This window comes from Gavialis gangeticus, unplaced genomic scaffold, assembly GCF_001723915.1.
Source record: "Gavialis gangeticus isolate Ggan-Ray unplaced genomic scaffold, GavGan_comp1, whole genome shotgun sequence".
In the NCBI taxonomy this organism is placed as follows: Eukaryota; Metazoa; Chordata; order Crocodylia; family Gavialidae; genus Gavialis; species Gavialis gangeticus.
In genome coordinates, this window is record NW_017729008.1 from 13,840,959 (window position 1) to 13,859,426 (window position 18,468).

General features: G+C 43.0%; 1 protein-coding gene across 1 annotated transcript in view; it reads left to right on the top strand.

Moving 5' to 3' along the window:
* Window positions 1–18,468, top strand: part of COG5 (component of oligomeric golgi complex 5) — a 442,290-nt gene that overhangs the window by 363,969 nt on the left and 59,853 nt on the right. The window contains exon 15 of the mRNA XM_019509410.1: window positions 17,231–17,341. Within this exon, the coding sequence (XP_019364955.1) occupies window positions 17,231–17,341 (111 nt within the window). The remainder of the gene's footprint in view (window positions 1–17,230; window positions 17,342–18,468) is intronic.

Sequence of the window (18,468 nt, forward strand, 5' to 3'; positions counted from 1 at the left end):
TTTTATCTAATACCTGATTGAATCAGCTTTAGCTAAAAATGCCAAAAAGGCCACCGAAGCACCAGATCTTTACAGACACTGCAGAGCTGGGTTGAAGTCACATGCTGTTGCTTCCGGTAAAATGCGTTTGTTTTGTTTTTGTTTTTTAACATCTGCAAACACCTCTGTGGGTGCTGATCACCAGCTAATTTTTCTGGTGTGTGTTTGAGCCCTGGAGACCCATGGAGTTGGCACCTATGGGACACAGTATGTTCATTGCTTAGCCATTGCACATTGCTTAGCCATTCTGTCTATATAATCTCAGAAAATTAGGTTTGGAAGGGACCTCAGGAGGTCACCTAGTCATCTAGTCCAACCTCCTGCTCAAAGCAGGACCATCCCTACCTAGATCATTCCAGCCAGGGCTTTGTTGAGCTGGGCCCTAAAAACCTTGAAGGATGGGGCTTCCACCACCTCTCTGGGAAACCTGTTCCAGTGCTTTACCACCCTACTAGTGAGAGTTTTTTCTAATACCCAACCTAAACCTTCCTTGCTGCAACTTGGGGTCATTGCTCCTTGTTCTGCCATCTGTCACCACTGAGAACAGTCTAGCCGCATCCTCTTTAGAACCACGCATCAGGCAGTTGAAGGCAGTTATCAAATCCCCCCTCCCTCCGATCTTCTCTTCTGAAGACTAAATAAACCCAGTTCTCCTCATAATTCATGTGCCCCAGCCCCCAAACCATTTTTCTTGCTCTCTGATGGATCCTCTCTAGCTTGTCCACATCCTTTCTATACTGGGGGGGGGGCAAAACTAAACACAGTACTCCAGATGTGTCCTCACCAGTGCAGAATAGAACAGAATAACTACTTTCCTTAATCTGCTGGCAATACTCCTACTAATGCAGCCCAGTATGCTGTTAGTCTTCTTGGCAACAAGGGCACACTGCTGATTCATATCCAGCTTATTGACCACTGTAATCCCCAGGTCCTTTTCTGCAGAGCTGCTGCTTAACCAGTCAGTCCCCAGGCAGTAGCAGTAGCATGCGGAATCCTGCACTTAGGATTCTTCCATCCTAAGTGCAGGACTTTGCACTTGTCCTTATTGAACCTCACATGATTTCTTTTGGCCCAATTTATCTAGGTCACTCTGAATCCTAGCCCTACCTTTCAGAGTATCTACAACACCCTCCAGCTTGGTGTCATCTGTTAACTTGCTGAGGGTGCAAATTATCACATTTTCCAGATCGTTAATAAAGACGTTGAACAAAACTGGCCCGAGGACCAACCTCTGGGGCACTCCACTTAATACTGGCTGCCAATTAGACATTGAGGCATTGATTGCTACCCATTGAGCCCAACAGTCCAACCAGCTTTCTATCTACCTTACAGTCCCTTCATCCAACCCATACTTCCTCAGCTTTCTTGAAGGAGTGCTGTGGGAGATGGTATCAATAGACTTGCTGAATTCAAGGTATATTATGTCCAATGCTTTCCCTGCATCCACAGAGCCAGTCATCTCATAATAAAAGGCAATCAGGTTGATCAGGCATGACTCACCCTTGGTGAGTCCATGCTGACTGTTCCTGCTCACTTTCTTCTCCAGCTGCCTAGAAATGGATTCTTTGAGGACCTGCTGCATGATTTTTCTGGGGACTGTGTTGAAGCTGACTGGTTTGTAGTTCCCCAGATCCTCCTCCTTCTCTTTCTTAAAGATGGGCACTGTATTTGCCCTTTTCCAATAGTTTGGGACCTCCCCTGATTGCCCCAAGTTTTCAAAGATAATGGCCAGCAGCTCTGCAGTTACATCAGCCAACTCCCTCAGCACCCTCGGATGCATTGCATCCAGTCCCATGAACTCGTATGCATCCAATTTTTCTAAATACAAGCAACCCCCGCTTAATGCTGTTTTGCATAGCGCTATTTTACTGTAACACTTGTTTTACATTGATACCTGATTCCACTTAGCACTCAGCGAGTTTCGTTATAATGCTCATGGTTCTCATCTTGATTCATCAAAAACTTTAAGTTTTGCTTTGCACTATTCAATTGACCACTTGGTTTTTCAGGAACAAATTACAAGTGCTAAGTCAGGGGTGCCTGTAGTCCCTAACCTGGTCTTTCACCACTGAGGGCTGTTCACCTTCTCTCCAAACTGTGCTGCCCGGTGCACTAGTCTGGGAGCTGACCTTGCCTGTGAAGACCGAGGTAAAAATGTCATTGGGTACTTCAGCCTTTTCCTCAGCGTCTGTCACTAGGTTGCCTCCCCCGTTCAGTAAGGAACACACACTTCCCCTGACCTTCCTCTTGTCACTAATGTACTTGTAGAAACCCTTCTTGTTACCCTTCATGTCCCTTGCTAGCTGCAACTCCAGTTGCACTTCGGCCTTCCTGTTTTCATCTCTGCATGTCTGAGCAATATTCTTATACTCCTCCCAAGCTGTTTGTGCAAACTTCCACTTCTTGTAAGCTTTCTTTTTGGGTTTAAGCTCACCGAAGAGTTCTCTGCTAAGTCAGAGAACATGGTTGCTTACCATGTTTGCTATTTTTCCTGCACGTTGGGATGTTTTGTTTCTGCACCCTCAGTAAGGTTTCTTTAAAATACAACCAGTTCTCCTGGACTTCTTTCCATCTCACACTGGCCTCCCAAGGGATCCTGCTCATCAGTTCCCTGAGGGAGTCAAAGTCTGCTTTTCTGAAGTCCAGGGTGCACACTCTGCTGCTCTCCTTCCTTTCTTTTGTCAGGATCCTGAACTTGATCATCATGTTCACTGCTGCCCAACTTGCTATCCACCTCTACACCCCCCACCAATTCTTCCCTGTTTGTGAACAGTAGGTGAAAAAGAGCATGGCCCCAACACTTACACCAAGAAGTTGTCCCCAATGCTCTCCAAAGACTTTCTGGATTGCCTGCGCACTGCTGTATTGCCCTCCTAGCAGATGTTAAGAGTGATTGAAGTCCCCCCATGAGATCCAGGGCCTATGATCTGGAAGTTTGCACTAGTTGTGTGAAGAAAGCCTCACTTACCTCATCTCCTTTATATTTATATCTCCTCCTACCTCATGGGTGACTGGTGTCTGTTGAGTCAGCTACCAGGGGGCGGGGCCTGGCGGGCGATCATGCTGACCGGGGGGGGTGGGGGGCAGTGTCTCTCACCAATCTGCCCACAGGCAGTCTCTCTCACCAAAAAGTTGCCATGCCTCTTCTGGAAGTCCCGTGGCCACTTCCGGAAGTGGCATGGCCGCTTTTACTGGTAGCCCCACTTCTCTGCCAGCGCTTGCAGGGGGACCACCAGTGCTCCTGCCTACCCCCCTGCCCGTTGGCTAAACAAGGAGCGCAGCATGACGGCATGCACCAGCACTCTCGGGGTAGGTGGGGTGTAGGGGGTGCTCCTCCGTGGAGCCCCTACATGTTGCCAGTGTCCTACCTCAAAGTTAAAGAGAAGTAAAAAAGATTTCACCGGTCTTCCACATGAAGTAACTATCACCAAAATGATCTGAGACAGACTGTTTGCACATCACCTTTTCTCCAGAGTTGTAAATTAGCAAAGACTTGTGGGCACAAATTTGTGAGCTTTCCTGATAGAATATAGACATAACTACCTGATTGCTTCTTTTGTTCTCAGTTCCACTTGCAAAACTGTAGGTGGAAGACACTTTCAGGTTTTGACTCCATGAATGCATTCCAGCTGACTTTGTTTTTAGTAGTCTGTTCACCTTTGGCATATTTGTGTGTAATGTGTTAGTTTCCTAATGTCCTATAATACAGCTATCACCTATGAACAAGCATGTAATAATTATCATTGTTATCCAAAGAATAATCTGCAAGATTTCAGGGTACAAGGATGTGTTGTTCTATTAATACATATTGGTTATTTTTTGAATCTAGGAGAGTTTCCTTGATTCAGGTGGGAGCAGAGAAGTTTGAGTCATTCCACATTGAGATGTTTCTTTGTAAGTGTTAGTAAAATGTGATGATACTTTCAAGGCTAATTTATTATTTCTTCATACTCCAGAGGTGCCATGGAACATTTACAGAACCTGTCTTGTGCCAAAAATATTAGTTTAAATTATTAATGCTTATGAACAAGCCTAAATATAGGTCCTTGTACACAGGAAATAATGATGGGAAGTAGCATGTACTGCACAAAAATTTTGATTTTTCTGATGTAGGAAACATGTTTATAGAATAATACTTGGCTTCCAAATTTTAGTTGGAGTAAATTTATGAGCTCCTATAAGACCCTGAAATGGAAATAGTGATAGACCCATAGTATGATGACATGAAATAAATTGCTAGTTGTTACTTTTATTACATGACCTTGCAGAAATTAAACAATGCATTGTATTGTACTGATTTGTGAGTTTTTGGTTTAAGAATGTAACATTATTCAGCATGTATTCCAACAATGAGATTTGTCTGACAGTTCCAGGGAAACATATCTTGTCCTCTTGTCTAAATGTCCACTAGTGTGAGCTGTTGGAAAATGGAATGAAATTTAATGAGCTTGCAAACAGTCAAAAACAATAGTAAGAATGACATTCATGGGAAGGTTTCAGCTAAATAACAGGTCAGTGATTGTGGCACAACTCAACAACACTGTATGGATTCACATTTCTTCCCCCCACTCCTTTCTTTGTTGAGAGAGGTTTTTTTAAAGTGTTTGTACTATATATTGCAAGTAATTTGAAGACATGGCATGTATCTGTGTTATTTAGATGGTAAAACACAAAAGTATGAATTCAGTAGTTGACACACTAAAAGGCTTAATATAGCTTTAAATGTCACATACAGGTGAGCTATTATGTTCTAAATATCGTAAGAGATTACTGTTTTCCCAGGGTCATAAAAACTAAAAACAGTAATGGGTCTAATCTGAGAGTAATCAAGGGTTCAGATGAGGTTTAGTGGGGGTTGCTGTTCTCCAAAAAAGATCATAAAGAGCTCTTCAAGAACAGCCAGAGTTGTTAGCTGTAGTATGGAAAAATTTCTGTTGGACTATGACTCTCATAATACATAGAATTCTTTTAAAGGACTACTGGCTTAATCCAGAAAAAATATAACTAGGCATTGAATAAATTGTTGAGAATACTACTTAATGTATTTTATTTTGCTGGACAAAAAGTGGACAAAAATGTGTACTTTAAATCCAGCGAGTAATTTTGCTAGCAGGTAGAAAAAGAAAACATAGTGGTGGTAATATTTCATTACACCGTGCTCTGATTTGTTTAATGTCAAATTAAAACCTGTGGTGTACCATGTTTTATGCTGAAATTACGTAGGTAATTAGATTTTATTTATTTATATTTTTATTTATTCTGTGTGACACTGTTTTGGAATCTTTGACATTGTCATTGTTTTGGAATATTTTTTGTAAGATACCAAGTTGGAGTTGAACAGTGTAAACAAGATTGAACAATGCTCACTTGTAAACAGTGCAAAGTTCACTCCAATTGTGAGATCCAAGTTAAAAAAACTATAAACTGAATTAATGCATGTGCTTCATTAGTAGACATTTTAAAAAGATGGTTGGTAATTAAATAAATTAGTTATGCATTTTATTCCACAGTGTTTAATCTTCAAAATCCCTTTATGTCGTCTTTCTTTCTATGTGGTGGGTTGAACAACCGTGCTGAGGGGTTTCATCACTACTGTTTTATGCAGGTGTATTCAAATTAATCCAGCAGCCGGTACAGACAGTTTAGCAATGGAAATAGTATACCAAAACTAAATTCATCCTTCACCGAATAGTTTAGAAAGCTTTAAAAATTTATTAGAGGGTAACAGAGAGAGGTGTCAGGAGCAACAAAAATTACCAAATTTACTTGAATATAACACAACTGTGAATATAAGACAACCCCTCAGTAATTAGATTCTATATGTGGAAAATTTATAACTATAAAGGGCTTAGTCCATCTGTCTGTCTATCTGTCCATAATGCTCTTGGAACACTCTGATTGTTTGTCTTGGCAGCCAATCACAATGCTTACTGAAATAGCCAATCAGAGTGCTCCGCAAGGACAGACAGGAGGCAGCAGTGTGGAGGGGTACAGTGGGGACAGAGTGGGATGGTGGGGTGCTGCCATGATGGTGGAGACGGAGGGGTCAGAGTGGGCGAGTGAGGCCAGCACTGATGGCCTGCACCCCTCTCCCCCCTGCACCTCCTCCCGGCCCTGCTCCTTGGAGGTGGCGGCAGCATGGGGTGCTGGGGAGTGGACAGTGGGGCAAGCTTCCTCCCCCCCTCCCTCCCTGCCCCTCATGTTCATGGAAGGTGGCAGTGGTGCGGGGGGGGGGCGGGGGGCAGCGCTCCTCCCCGCCATCATTTGTGATGGGCAATTGAGTACTTTGTTATAATTTTCCAGTATAGAATCTAATTATTGGAGGTTTCCCTTGAATTTGTCCCCCTCCCACTGCCATAGCAGGGAAAATAAGATGGGGGGGGTATCAGGTGGCCCTTGCCCTTGTCCTCTGCTCCCCCAGTTTCTTCCCCGTGAAGCCCCTTCCCCCCATTTCTTTCAGACCCTTCTCTGTCTGAGCCAGTGGAAGTGAGGAGCAAATTTGAAAACACTGACCTTGAAATAAACATGCCTGTAGTAATTCGCATATAGGCAAATTACTCTGGGTACCCATACATCTGTGACTGGATCTGGGTGTTCTTGTCATGAGTCCTGACATTCTCCAAAAATTTATATGCAGATGAGGTGCAGAGAAACTTGGTCCGGCTCCATCTCATGGAGAGTGGGGCCACAATAATCCTATGGGGCAGGCTGAGAGCGGGGGCGACGGATGGATTCTGGATGAACTGTTTGAGGTCCTGATCCTGATCAGTGGCTTCAGGGCAGGAAAGAAGATCAATGGAGTGTTGGGATGGCAGGAGTGGACGAGGGAAACTCATAGCCCAAAACAACGGCAGTGGTGACTGATAACCAGGAGATGGAAAGAGAAATGAAGAGTGGAAATGAAGGTCTGGAAGCAGAGAGAAAGTGGATAAAGGTGGAAAAGTGGAGAGAAATAAAGACAGAAAAGATGAAGGTAAGAGCAATAGCAGAGACAGCAACAGAGACAGTGGCAAAGAAGGCAGCGATGAGAGAAAAGAAGCCAGAGGGATGACAGGAGCAGAGGAGTGCAGGAGACAGAGTGGGAGCAGCTGGAAAAGGATCGAGAAGTGGCATAGCAGGAAGATATGGGAGAGACATCGTGGGATACTGGTCTGAAGTGGAGACTACGGATAAGGGCAACATTAACTGGTGGCAAGGTGCAGAAGGGATAGACAATGAACAGGTATGATTTTGTGGTGAAGTTACTATTTGACATATTGGGGGTGCAGGCAGAACCTCACTAGCATGATTGCTTTCTCCAACTGAAAGACATGGCAACTGACTTATGGGTGCCTTGGTGGTCAAGGACAAATAAGAACAAAGTGGTCAAAATGACAATACTAGTCAAGAATCCAGAGGTGAAAGTACAGCAGGTGGAAGACATCATCAGTGGCAGACTGTAGCAAATGGTAATATCAGTCAGGGGAACAGAATTAAAAGTTTTCAGCTGTATGTACCACCAGAGTGGGAGGGGAGAAGGGCTCTGCTTAGAAAGCTGGCAGTTTATGTAGTCAGAGGGAGACCACAGATAATAGCAGGGGACTTCAACTGCATAATAGAAGCAGGTGACAGAGCAGGGGAAGGAGGAGATGGAACTTTAGACAGGTCATCCAGATTGGTAACAAGTATAAGTGTCACTAACAAATATGTGGCAGAGGAGAAAGTTTTCGCTAGAACTGACCTCAGTGGAAAGAAATAATCAAAAATTGATTTTTGTGTTTGTAAATTTCCTTTAAAAAAGACATAAAAATTAGGAACAAAGAAACCATATGTCTAGCATTTAGCGATCACTGGATGCTGAAGGTGGAACTGAGTCTTGGTAATAGTCCCATAAGGGGAAGAGGAGTGTGGAAGTTAAATGTGTGACTGTTACAAGCTTTAGAGATTTGTCAAGCATACACAAGGCGGTATGGGAGGTGGAAAACACTGAAGAAATGTTTCAAGAGTACCAGAGAATGGTAGATAATGGTGAAGAAGAGGACAGGAGAATTCTTAAGGAAGAAAGGCAGAAGAACTGTGGGGAAAAGAATGAAATTGCTGAGAGAGCTACAAAGAAAGATGCAGGAGCTGCTAAAGGAAGCTGCAGAAGGAAGACATGTATGAGAAGAGCTAGAAGAAACAAGGCAAGAGATAGAAAGCTGGTTTAAAACAAGGATAAGAAGGAAAATGTTTTTAGAACAAGCACCCTGGCTGGGAAAAAATGAAGAGTGGTCCCAGTACTTTTCATCTAGAAGTAAGATGGTGAAAGGAAGAACTAAAAGCAGTGTGGGAAGAAGGTAGTGCCCAGGTGGGAAAGCAGAATGAGTTGTTAGAGGCAATGAGAAGATTTTATGTAGAGCTGTATCAGAAGAAGGAAAAAAAATGAAGGTTTTGCTGGAAGGAATTGAAGAGAAAGAAGAGGAAGAAGCAAAGAAGAAAAGATAAGCTTAAAAGAAGTGGAGGAGTGCTTAAAAATCTTTAAAAGAGGGAAATCACCAGGAGCAGATGGAATTTTATGAGAAGTTTTGGGCATGAATAAGGAGGGATATAGTGAAAGTCTTCGAGAAAAATAGTGGAAACGGGAGAGGCAAGAAAAGCTTTTATAATAGGCGTTGTGATCTTACTCTTCAAGAAAGGCAAGAAAGAAAAACTAGAGACCAATTATACTCCTTAATATGGACTATAGGTTAATGGCCAAGACACTGGCTTTGAGGATGAGGAGAAACCTCCAAAGATAATACACAATGACCAAGTATGCACAGTACCAGGTAGAAGGATCTCTGAAGCAATCAGAGTGATCAGAGATAACACAGTCCCACATCCGAGAGTGGAAAACAAACACAGTTATAGCAAGTCTAGATTCCGATAAAGCATATGACAGAGTTGATCCTGATTACATATTCGAAATGCTGGGATTTGTAAGTGTGATAAGGCTATTGTATAGAGAAGCGGAGAGTCAAGTCCAAATTAATGGGCATCTAAGTGGGGCCTTTAAAATCCATACAATAGTGAGGCATTTAGTACAAAGAATAAGAAAAGACAAGGTCTTAAGTGGAGTAAAGATACTGAGAGCGGGAGAGGTAAAATGTGTATTATGCATGGATGATAAAAATGTAGTAGTTAGAGACAGAGAGAGACTTTCAATGGAAAGGGTGTTAATGCATACATCAGAGTATGGAGAAGTGATGGGGGCTAAACTAAATAGATTCAAAAGCACCATACTGGGCACGGGGAACTGGAGGGACTTGGAGAAGTTGGGCCTTTAAATAAGAGAGAGTGAAATTAGAGTGCTAGGGATCCCAAAGCATGCTGAAGGGAAAGGTAATACAGCATGGGAAAAGGTGACGGTAAGATTACAGCAAATACTTTGGTTATAGTCCGGAAGGATGCTGTCCTTTGTCCGAAAAGTGGCCGCGGTTAAGGTTGTGCTACTGCTGTTTATTCTATATAAAGGAATTGTATTCCCACCAACATAGTGGCAGATTGCAAAAGTACAGAGGGAAATATGTGTGTTTCTCTGGCATGCCAAAAGAGAAAAGGTCTAGATCTAAACATCTTGGCTAGATCTGAACTGTACAAAGCAAGAGAGATGATGGGAATGGGGTCTACTGGATTTGGGATTGTTCATCTGTGCAAAATATGTAAGCACGGTATTCAAGGTGATAATGGAGGGAGAGGGGAAAGCAGTGTATATCACCCAATTTCATGGAGATGCAATTTTGAGGAAATGGGGTGTATGCCAGACTTCTTTAAAGAGTCCATGGGTATGGCAACTCCTGATTCATTATATCAGGATGGAAGGTTTCATGCAGAGGTAGAAAAATAGGGAAGGCAGGGCTGGAGGTCCTGAAAGACCATAAGAAATTGATGAAAGCAGTAAGGGAGAGAGACAGGATGGCAGCCGTGGGAAGCTTCACAGAAGGACAAGTGAAGAAGGTGTGGGGAGTGGGTAAACAACTAAAAGCGCAACATGCTGACCTAGCGTAGATGGTTGTAAGAAATATCTTACCAGTGAGAGAGATGCAACACAGATGGGGCTTGACAAGCTCACTAGATGACCAAGGGAGGAAGAAATGGAGAGACCTATTTTAGGAGTGGTACATATACAAAAAGGTATAGAAAAGGGTTTGCCATTTTCTGAGTGTCACCAAAATAAAACTGTAATTGGCACAAAAGATGGTACTATATGGACTCACACCAAAGGGACTGTAGGAAATATTATTAAGAACTTTATTAGCATGTTTTAAATCTAATTTATGGAAAGTTGAAAACCTCTGTTTTTTTAAGGGGTTGGCTTTCACTGAAAGAGAGTGCCTGAAGTTGGGGGTGCATGAATAGAAATACTACATTGATCAGGACAAAGAAGAGATTGGAGGAGAAGAGGCAGAAAAGAAGTGGAGAAAAAAGGACTGGACACACTTGTTTCATTAAACCAACAGAAAGGACTGATGGGAGGGGCAGATAGTTTCAGGTGGTTACTAAAGTAGTAGTCTTTCATGGGGTCCTGTATGAAGGTCTGTAAGGGGTTCTTTTGTAGGAAGTTGATGTATGTTTTTAAGGGTTTAATATATGTAATTGTATGTTTTTGTATGTGCAGTTGTTTTTGCAATATGAAATTTTGGTTAAAAAAAAAAAAAAGTTCCCATCAGCGTTTTTCACACCAAGGAGGAGCTTGCTCCAGCCTCTCCAAACGGTGGCCTGATATTCCAGTACCTCATGGCCCAGTGCTTGTTCCCTCCTGGGAGAGCAACTGCCTTTTTTTTTAAGGGGAGCACGCGTGTGTGTACGTGCACACACGCTTTCCCATCCGCATGTTTGCCTAATATGGGTCATGTGTTGTATAGTCATGCTTAGTGTTGGCTGCATTTAATCAACTTCAGTGTTGGTTTCCAATGCTGAGCACGTGCTGCTTTTGGCAGCAATTTCATGGTGGACAACGTGTTTAATGTGGTCTCCTTGTATGTGAATGTAAGGTGAGGAGCATTTTTTCCCATGCTGATTGGGGAAGGATTTGTCTTATATTCAAGCAAATATGGTAACTTTAAAGTTTTCCTGAGCTCAGTTTATTCAATGAGACAAATCTTGACTGGGTTACAAAACAAATGCAAATAAATACACAAAACCATCCTTCACTTTTGACTATGTTGTCTAAGCAGTTTTGTTTCAGGCAGGCAAAGTCCTGTAACTGAAGACTATTTTTTTTTTATTAGGAGAAGGCTATTAGCTGGCTTCCTTCCATTTCTTCCTTAAAATTATAAGAAAAGTAAACGGACAAAAAAAATCAGGTGATTTTAATAATTCTACAGTGGATTGTGAGTTGGGATGAACGGGGAGAAGAAGAGGGTTCAGATCTTATAGCTCTGTAAGGAAACCTGCCCTCTTCCATTAGTTCCAGATCTCACATCTCAAAAGAAGGGCAGGATTTTCTGTTAAGACCTTGAATCTCTGCATTTGATGGCTGTGTTTCCAAGTCCCTAGAAAAATGAAACATTTAATTTCTTCTCATGAAACAAAAAAAAAAGATTTTGGAATTTAAGAGATGTTCTACCAAAATGTCTTACATGAAATCAAAACTTTCATTCTGTAGCTTTACAATATTAGAGGAAGCCCAAGGCTTGTTCTGTTGTGCATGTCTTAGAATATCTGATTTCTGAAAGATTCAGGGTTATTTTGATCCTCTGCAGAAATTTATACTGAAGTTATTACTGCTTATGGATTTTGCCTGTTGAATATTTTCTCACCTGTCAGTTAAGAGCATTTTTTTACTTTCACTGATCTGGAATCTTCTACGCCTTGACACTTGGATTCAAATCTTACCCTTTGAATCTCAGAGAAGTTATCTGTTCTCTTTGAAAACAACCCTCTTTTTGGCTGTAACATCTTCTGGCAAAACTACTGGATTATGGGTTCTTCTAGATGATTCTTAGGCCTGTGTGAAGCAGCAGGTATTCAATTTGGATTCAGCCAATTTGGAGGGACAGTGATTCAATTCAATGATTCGAATCACTGTCCCGATTCAATTTGGTTGATTCGGATCCAAAGATTTGGCACTGATTTGGAGATTTGGCATAGACTAAACAGGCAGCAGTCCTCGAGGAAGTTGGGCACAACTGCCTCCAGCTGGTAAGTCTGTTGTGATAGGCAGAGGGGGGAGGGAAGAGGCGTGGTTGTGGGGGGATCAATGCCCCCCACAGTGAGGGAGGGATTGGGGTTCGAGTTGGGGCTGGGACAAGCTGCCTAGCCAGGGCAGGGGGGCACAGGACTTAGGGAGGGGGCTCCCGCCACTGTGTGGTGCTGGTCTGGGAGAGCATGGGAGTGGGTGTGTGCCCCTGGATCTGTGCGTGGTGAGATGAGCCAGGCTGTGCTCTGGATGGGCAGTGGAAGGCGTTGGGAGTGGGGGCTATGCCCTCCCACTGCTCACCCAGCCTCCCTGCAACTCCCAGACAAGCCGCGGCTTCACCCCAACTGAGCAAGCAGTAGCAGGGCATGGGGGTGGGCACGTGAACTTGGATGAGAGCGGGGCTGGCGGCAGGGGCTATGGGGAATTTTAGGGTGGCTGCAGCCCCCCCCATAGCCTCCAGTCTACTGTGCTCTGCGGGGCGGGTGGAGCCCGGGCTGCGCTGCGGGCTGGGGCTGGGGCTAGCCGCCCAGAGCACAGCCCTGGCTGCACCCACCCCGCAGAGAGCAGCCAGGGCTCTGTACCCTGCGGAGTACAGCCTGGTGGCGGGCAGCTGGGGCTAGCCTCCCAGAGCGCAGCCTAGCCCACCCCGCCCCATGCAGATCCAGGGGCACACACCCACTCCCGTGCCCTCCTGGACTGGCAGTGCACAGTGATGGGAGCTCCCTGCCTTGGCTGGGCTGCTTGTCCCAGCCCCAGTCCCTCCCTCACTGTGGGGGCATTGATCTGCCCCCCCCCCACACCTCTTCCTTCCCCCTTCCGCCCACCAAAATAGACTTACCAGCTGGAGGCAACTGTATCCAGAGTCCTCAAGGACTGCTGCCTGTTTAGTCTATGGCTGAATATCTGGATCGTCACCGATTCAGAGCTTTCTATGGGTCTCCCGATTTGATTTGAATTTGTAGATTTAGTCGCCGAATCTCCTCCGAATCGAATCAGCTACTGAAGCTTCACACAGCCCTAATGAGACTACTTATGCCATATTCCACAAGGTTAATGTTATTGTAAAACTTCACCTAAAATTTATCTACTAGGTGGTAACTTATGTTCACATAAGTCTGTAAACTGATGCCAATAACTACTTGTTTTGCTTAGTTATAACTTAGGTGGAGTGAGGCTGTACACTGTGAAATGTTACCATGAAGAAAGCACAAAGCCTAATTGTAGATCTTCCCAATTATTTATAGCTCACAGAGAGAAATCCCAGGGCCAAACCATGTTGACTAGGAAGCTATCTAAATGGATTATGTGTTTTAGAATAACTTGTTATGATCAGGCAGGAGTCCAAGTACAAGATGGATTGATTTGCTTTCAGCCAGAGGTATGACCACATCAGCTGCCTCTGTTTGGAATGTGTCTAGTCTTGAAAATGTCAAACTATCGATTGAGTTGAGTCTATGCTTTCACAACATATTAGTCTTTTTAGCCTCAAGCTAGATCAGATACTGTACTGTATTGAGAAGGCACTGCTGCAGTCCCAGCTCTCTTAAACACTTATTTTAGATTCAGTTGCTACTACTTAGGTTAGGGAATGGCAGCCTTCTGCTGACACGGGCCAATGCTCATGACCCAACCATTACTGTGGGCCAGAAGTCTTCCTTCTTCCCCCTTCTGAGCAGCTAGGTGCCAGATTCCCAGCCCTGTCACAGGAAGGGTAACCTCAAATGTCATGGAGATCAGACTTTGAAGCATTATGGAGCAGATATGTGGCACAGTGCAGCTCTGTGAGACTGATCCATATCTGGCCTCCACAGGCCTGATTGAACCTCTTTGTGAGTAAGAACCAGCACAGGGGCCATAGGTTGCCAACCCCTGGTTTAGACATTTAAAAGAGGGGGTTTGCAGATATAATTTTATGGTTGAGATAGGTAGTGAACAGAGTTGCTTAAAAATACAGTATAAGGAGGACATTTGCTTCAAGGTCGCCTACTTCTAGAAGGTTTTTCTTTTTATCTGAGGGGCCAGTCGATGCAATCTAGCATCCTCCTCTTTCCCATCAGTACCCTCAGTGGGTGCTATTAGTAGCTAAATAACATCTTAAACCCTTGAAATGTGTTATCTGAAGCATAAGTTTTCCTACAAGACAAATCTCTCTTAGTTAGTATTGCCCAGAAGTACCTCATGTAGTAAACTCAATTTTACTAGATGACCTCCTGAGGTTCCTTCCAACCCTAACTTTCTATGTTAAATTCTCTTTTCATTACTAATTAAAAGCAAGAAATTAAAACAAAAATCACACAACACATTCTGCCATATCTCAGATCAGATGGAGGTGGCCAGATTTAAGTATCTATTCCTTTGTTTGTTAACACTATGGAGTCATACTTTACAGGCTTAAAATATTTGGCTTCCTTTCCACCTTTTGCAACGTCAACTTTCTGTGTCTCTTCTCAGACAGAGAAAACAACCGGGTCAGGCTCATATTTCAGTTCTCATTCACTATCTTAATTATATATATTAAAATTCAAATTAAAAGTGTTCATTTTAATTCACAGAGGAACTTCTGTCATGATGTTTTGTTAAGCTGTGTTTTTTAATAATTATATTTTTGGGGATAAAAAATAGGACAATATATATTTGAAGGGAGAGAATCATCCTGAAAATCAGGCAATTGTAAAAAAGTTAAAAGTAATTTGAATCATGATAAACTATTCGAAGTGTCAGTGTGCCCCAGTAACAAACAGTATACAGACAAGCTCTCCTAGACAGCTGAATTCTCAAAACCTTCTTGCCTTAGGAAATCACTGCTGTGGCAGAAAGGATAAGCCAGAGACAGCATATTATGAATGTTGAGGCTTTTAGCCAGTCTCCAGCGGGGCATCTTCATATAAGTTAGCCTTGTGAACCCCCTGCAGCTCAATTTCAAATGTTATTGACAGTAGCAAAGTGTATCAGCCTCTGCGCTTTAAGCACGTGATAATAGTCTAATGCTGAAAGGGTTCAGAAAATCCCTGTCAAATCCAACTTCGATTAATCTAAAAGAACTAAAAATAAGTATTAATTTTGGGAAAAGTAGATTGTTGTTAAGCATTTTAGATGGTATGTGTGTTGTTGTGGACAACAGTGCAGAGAATATGAGCAGTGTATTTCTGCCAGGTGCCTCCACTCCACATCAATCATGGGTTGGTGCGAGTCCTGGTGGAGCAGCATAGTACCCAGGGAATTCATGGTGCCCCACATCACCCTGCACCTCCATACTGGGACCTGCACCAATCCACGTTTCACATAGAGGCGCAGGTCAGTTCAGGTCCTGGTAAGGAGGCGCAGGGTGGCACAGGACCTGGGAATTCCCAATGTGGAGGCATGGGGCTTCCTAGGTCCTGGTGTAGAGGCACAGGTCACCAGGGATTCCCTGGATCCTGCGCCAAACTGTGCCAGGATCCCTACCGCTCTATCCATTTCACTCATATCATACATGTGGGCCCTGCACATGTTCAAAGTAAGGCTGGGCAGAAACCAGCTATAAAGTTATTACACATTTTCAAGCACTAACTTTGCAAGCTGGTTGGCCCTTTTTATAGAAGGATAGACATTTTTATGGTGTGAAAATTACTTTGCACATGTGATCGGTCTAAATCTGTTGCTCCATTAACCAGTTAATTATGTGATAATTATTTCATATGTATAGTTCGTCTAAATTTATTACACAATTAACTAGTTAATTGGTTAATATATGTTACATGGGGCTTATGATGTTTTGAATTTTTTATTGACTTTTTGGGTCTTATAAAGAGCTATGAGTGTTAAAACCCTATTTTTTCACAATCTTTTTATTTTATGTAAGTTAAACAAGCATATTCTTGTCATGTATATGGCTTGTGTCCTGAGAAACTAGTTTTGCTCATGTACTATTTACTTTTGAGTGTGCATTGCCATGGGAGCTATGGATATATTGTCAAGATTGATTTTGGGAAAGGTCACTAACTGGCTTGTTCAGGGGTTTAAATGTATTCTTGGTGGAGGACCTGAAGTGTTGACCTTATTTCTTTGGGACTTTGCTGGAGGATAAACTTGTATCCTAGACCTAGAGTATGTGTAGATAATCACAAGTGTCATACCTCTGTGAAGTCTCCTGATAATAGTAATACCTGCTGTAACTGCTTGACAACTACTAGCAAGGATTCACTAAGTCAGCCACCACCTGTACAGTTCTTTTAACAGAATGTTGTGTTTCGCTACTTGTATGTATAGCACCCCCATATTCCTAGTTATGTTTCCAAATTTAATTAAAAAAATAATAAACATCTCCTGTGAAAGGGCTGTAGTTAATCGTCTTATACATCATTCTTGTGCATTATGATTTATACTGGTGACCACCCCCTCCTGCTGAATTCAGGAGCATGGAAGGAGTAGAGGGGACAAGTCAGGCTGCAAAGGGCAGCCCCTCTGTGCCTCTACCTGGTCTGCCTACCTGCAGCAGAGTGCTGCTGAGACCATGGGGTGGGGACTGGCATAGGGGCTAGTCCATCTCTGGGAAGCCAGGCAGCCAGGGGAAGGCAGCAGTGGTGGTGGCACCAGTCCCCAGAGGAGCAACCACAGGTGCTGCTGGAGTAGCTGGGGAAGACACAAGGTGCCAGATGGCAGAGGAGAGCATGTACCTCCTCACAAAGAGGGGTGGGGTGGTACAGGATCTCATAGCACACAGCACAGCTTTTGGGAATTACTGACTTGGATATTGCAGGCATAACTTTTAGGGATCTGAATCTTTTCTGTCTGGCAGCTTCATTTGGGGTTCTTCCAACCCTCGTTTTTCATCTTGCCCTCTGCTTGTTTTGGGTCTTGTAGGGTCTCTTCTGTATTTCATGTGATCCATAATGAGGGTTAAATTCAAGACATTGACTTTTAGGAATGAACTTGTGCCAGGTGGTTTTTTTCTGATCAGCGTGATGTTTACTAATTTTAATTAATTTTGTGTCTTAAGTTTTATCCTGTTTCAAGAGAAAGTTGTTGACATAGTCTACTTCATACCACTTCTAACTACTTTATTTATTGTAGCTGTCCACTCAAGGAGATGCCAGCCAGGTGATTGGCCCGCTTACTGAAGGGCAGAGAAGGAATGTGGCTGTAGTGAACTCGCTATACAGACTGCACCAGTCAATGCTGAAGGTAACTTTCACAGAGCTGAGCTTCTTGCCAGTAATTTTGATTAACTGGTTTTCTTTCTCAGGTTTACCCAGCTTTGAAATTATGAGAATTCATACAAATACTTTCTAAAAATTGTTTGAGCAGCAGTATAGAATGACAGTTGTGTGGATAAATGAGGATTGTATTATAACTGTGGAATGCCGCTTGATATATTAGCATATATCTACTTTTCATTATTTGGTTTTTTTGGCTTGCTTGTACTCTTGCTCTTATTATTATGTATTATTTTATCTGTGGTCTGGTAAATTAGAAATTGTTACAGACCTGGATAGAGCATGGATTTTCACTTCTATCTCTTGAATTTATGTGGCTAAACTATCAACCATGTGAGCTATAATAATGATGAGTGGTCTGATTTTCAGTGAGGTAGAGGAGTAGTAGATGATGCAGGTTTCTTTATCTCACAGTGCAAAATACAGCTGGTATCACTAGAGGTTGAGTAATAAAGTGACCAGTTGACTCAGGCAGAGGCAACATAGGATAAAATGTCATTGAATGTGTCACATGAAATTTCTGTAGATAGAATGATGGCTGTTTATAAGCATGGCAGATATATTTAGAAGATGTGTTTTCTAGCATGAGAAAAAAACAAGAAAGAGTTTATGATGGATGTTTCCGAAACAGGGCTAGAATATGAAGGCAGAGTTGGTTAAAAATCAGTTTATCAGTATTGGGCAGTATCGCAAGCTGCACTTAGTAGACGTTAAAGGCACTTAGTGTGAGCATCTACCCATTCAAGCAGGAAAACGCATGCTAAATGCATTCATATTATAACAGACTTATAACTTTTTGGATGAGGAGTATCTGCAGATCATATTAACTAACTTGTGTTGAGCTTGTGGTGGGCCAGTTGGGAGCGCTCCTGCGTTGAGCCACCCACCTCACTGCGCCTGACCACCTTCCAGGCTCTGAGTGCCTCCCTAGGGGTGTCTTGCATCCAGCTGACCTACTTCCTGGAGCACACTCGTTAGCCTGGGGGTAATGTGTGCTGTCACCACCCCAAGAAGGGACTCTGTCAGCCCTGTGTCCTTGGGGAAACATAGGCCTAATAGTCTAATGGGTACTCAACCCAGTACAAGCACTTGAGG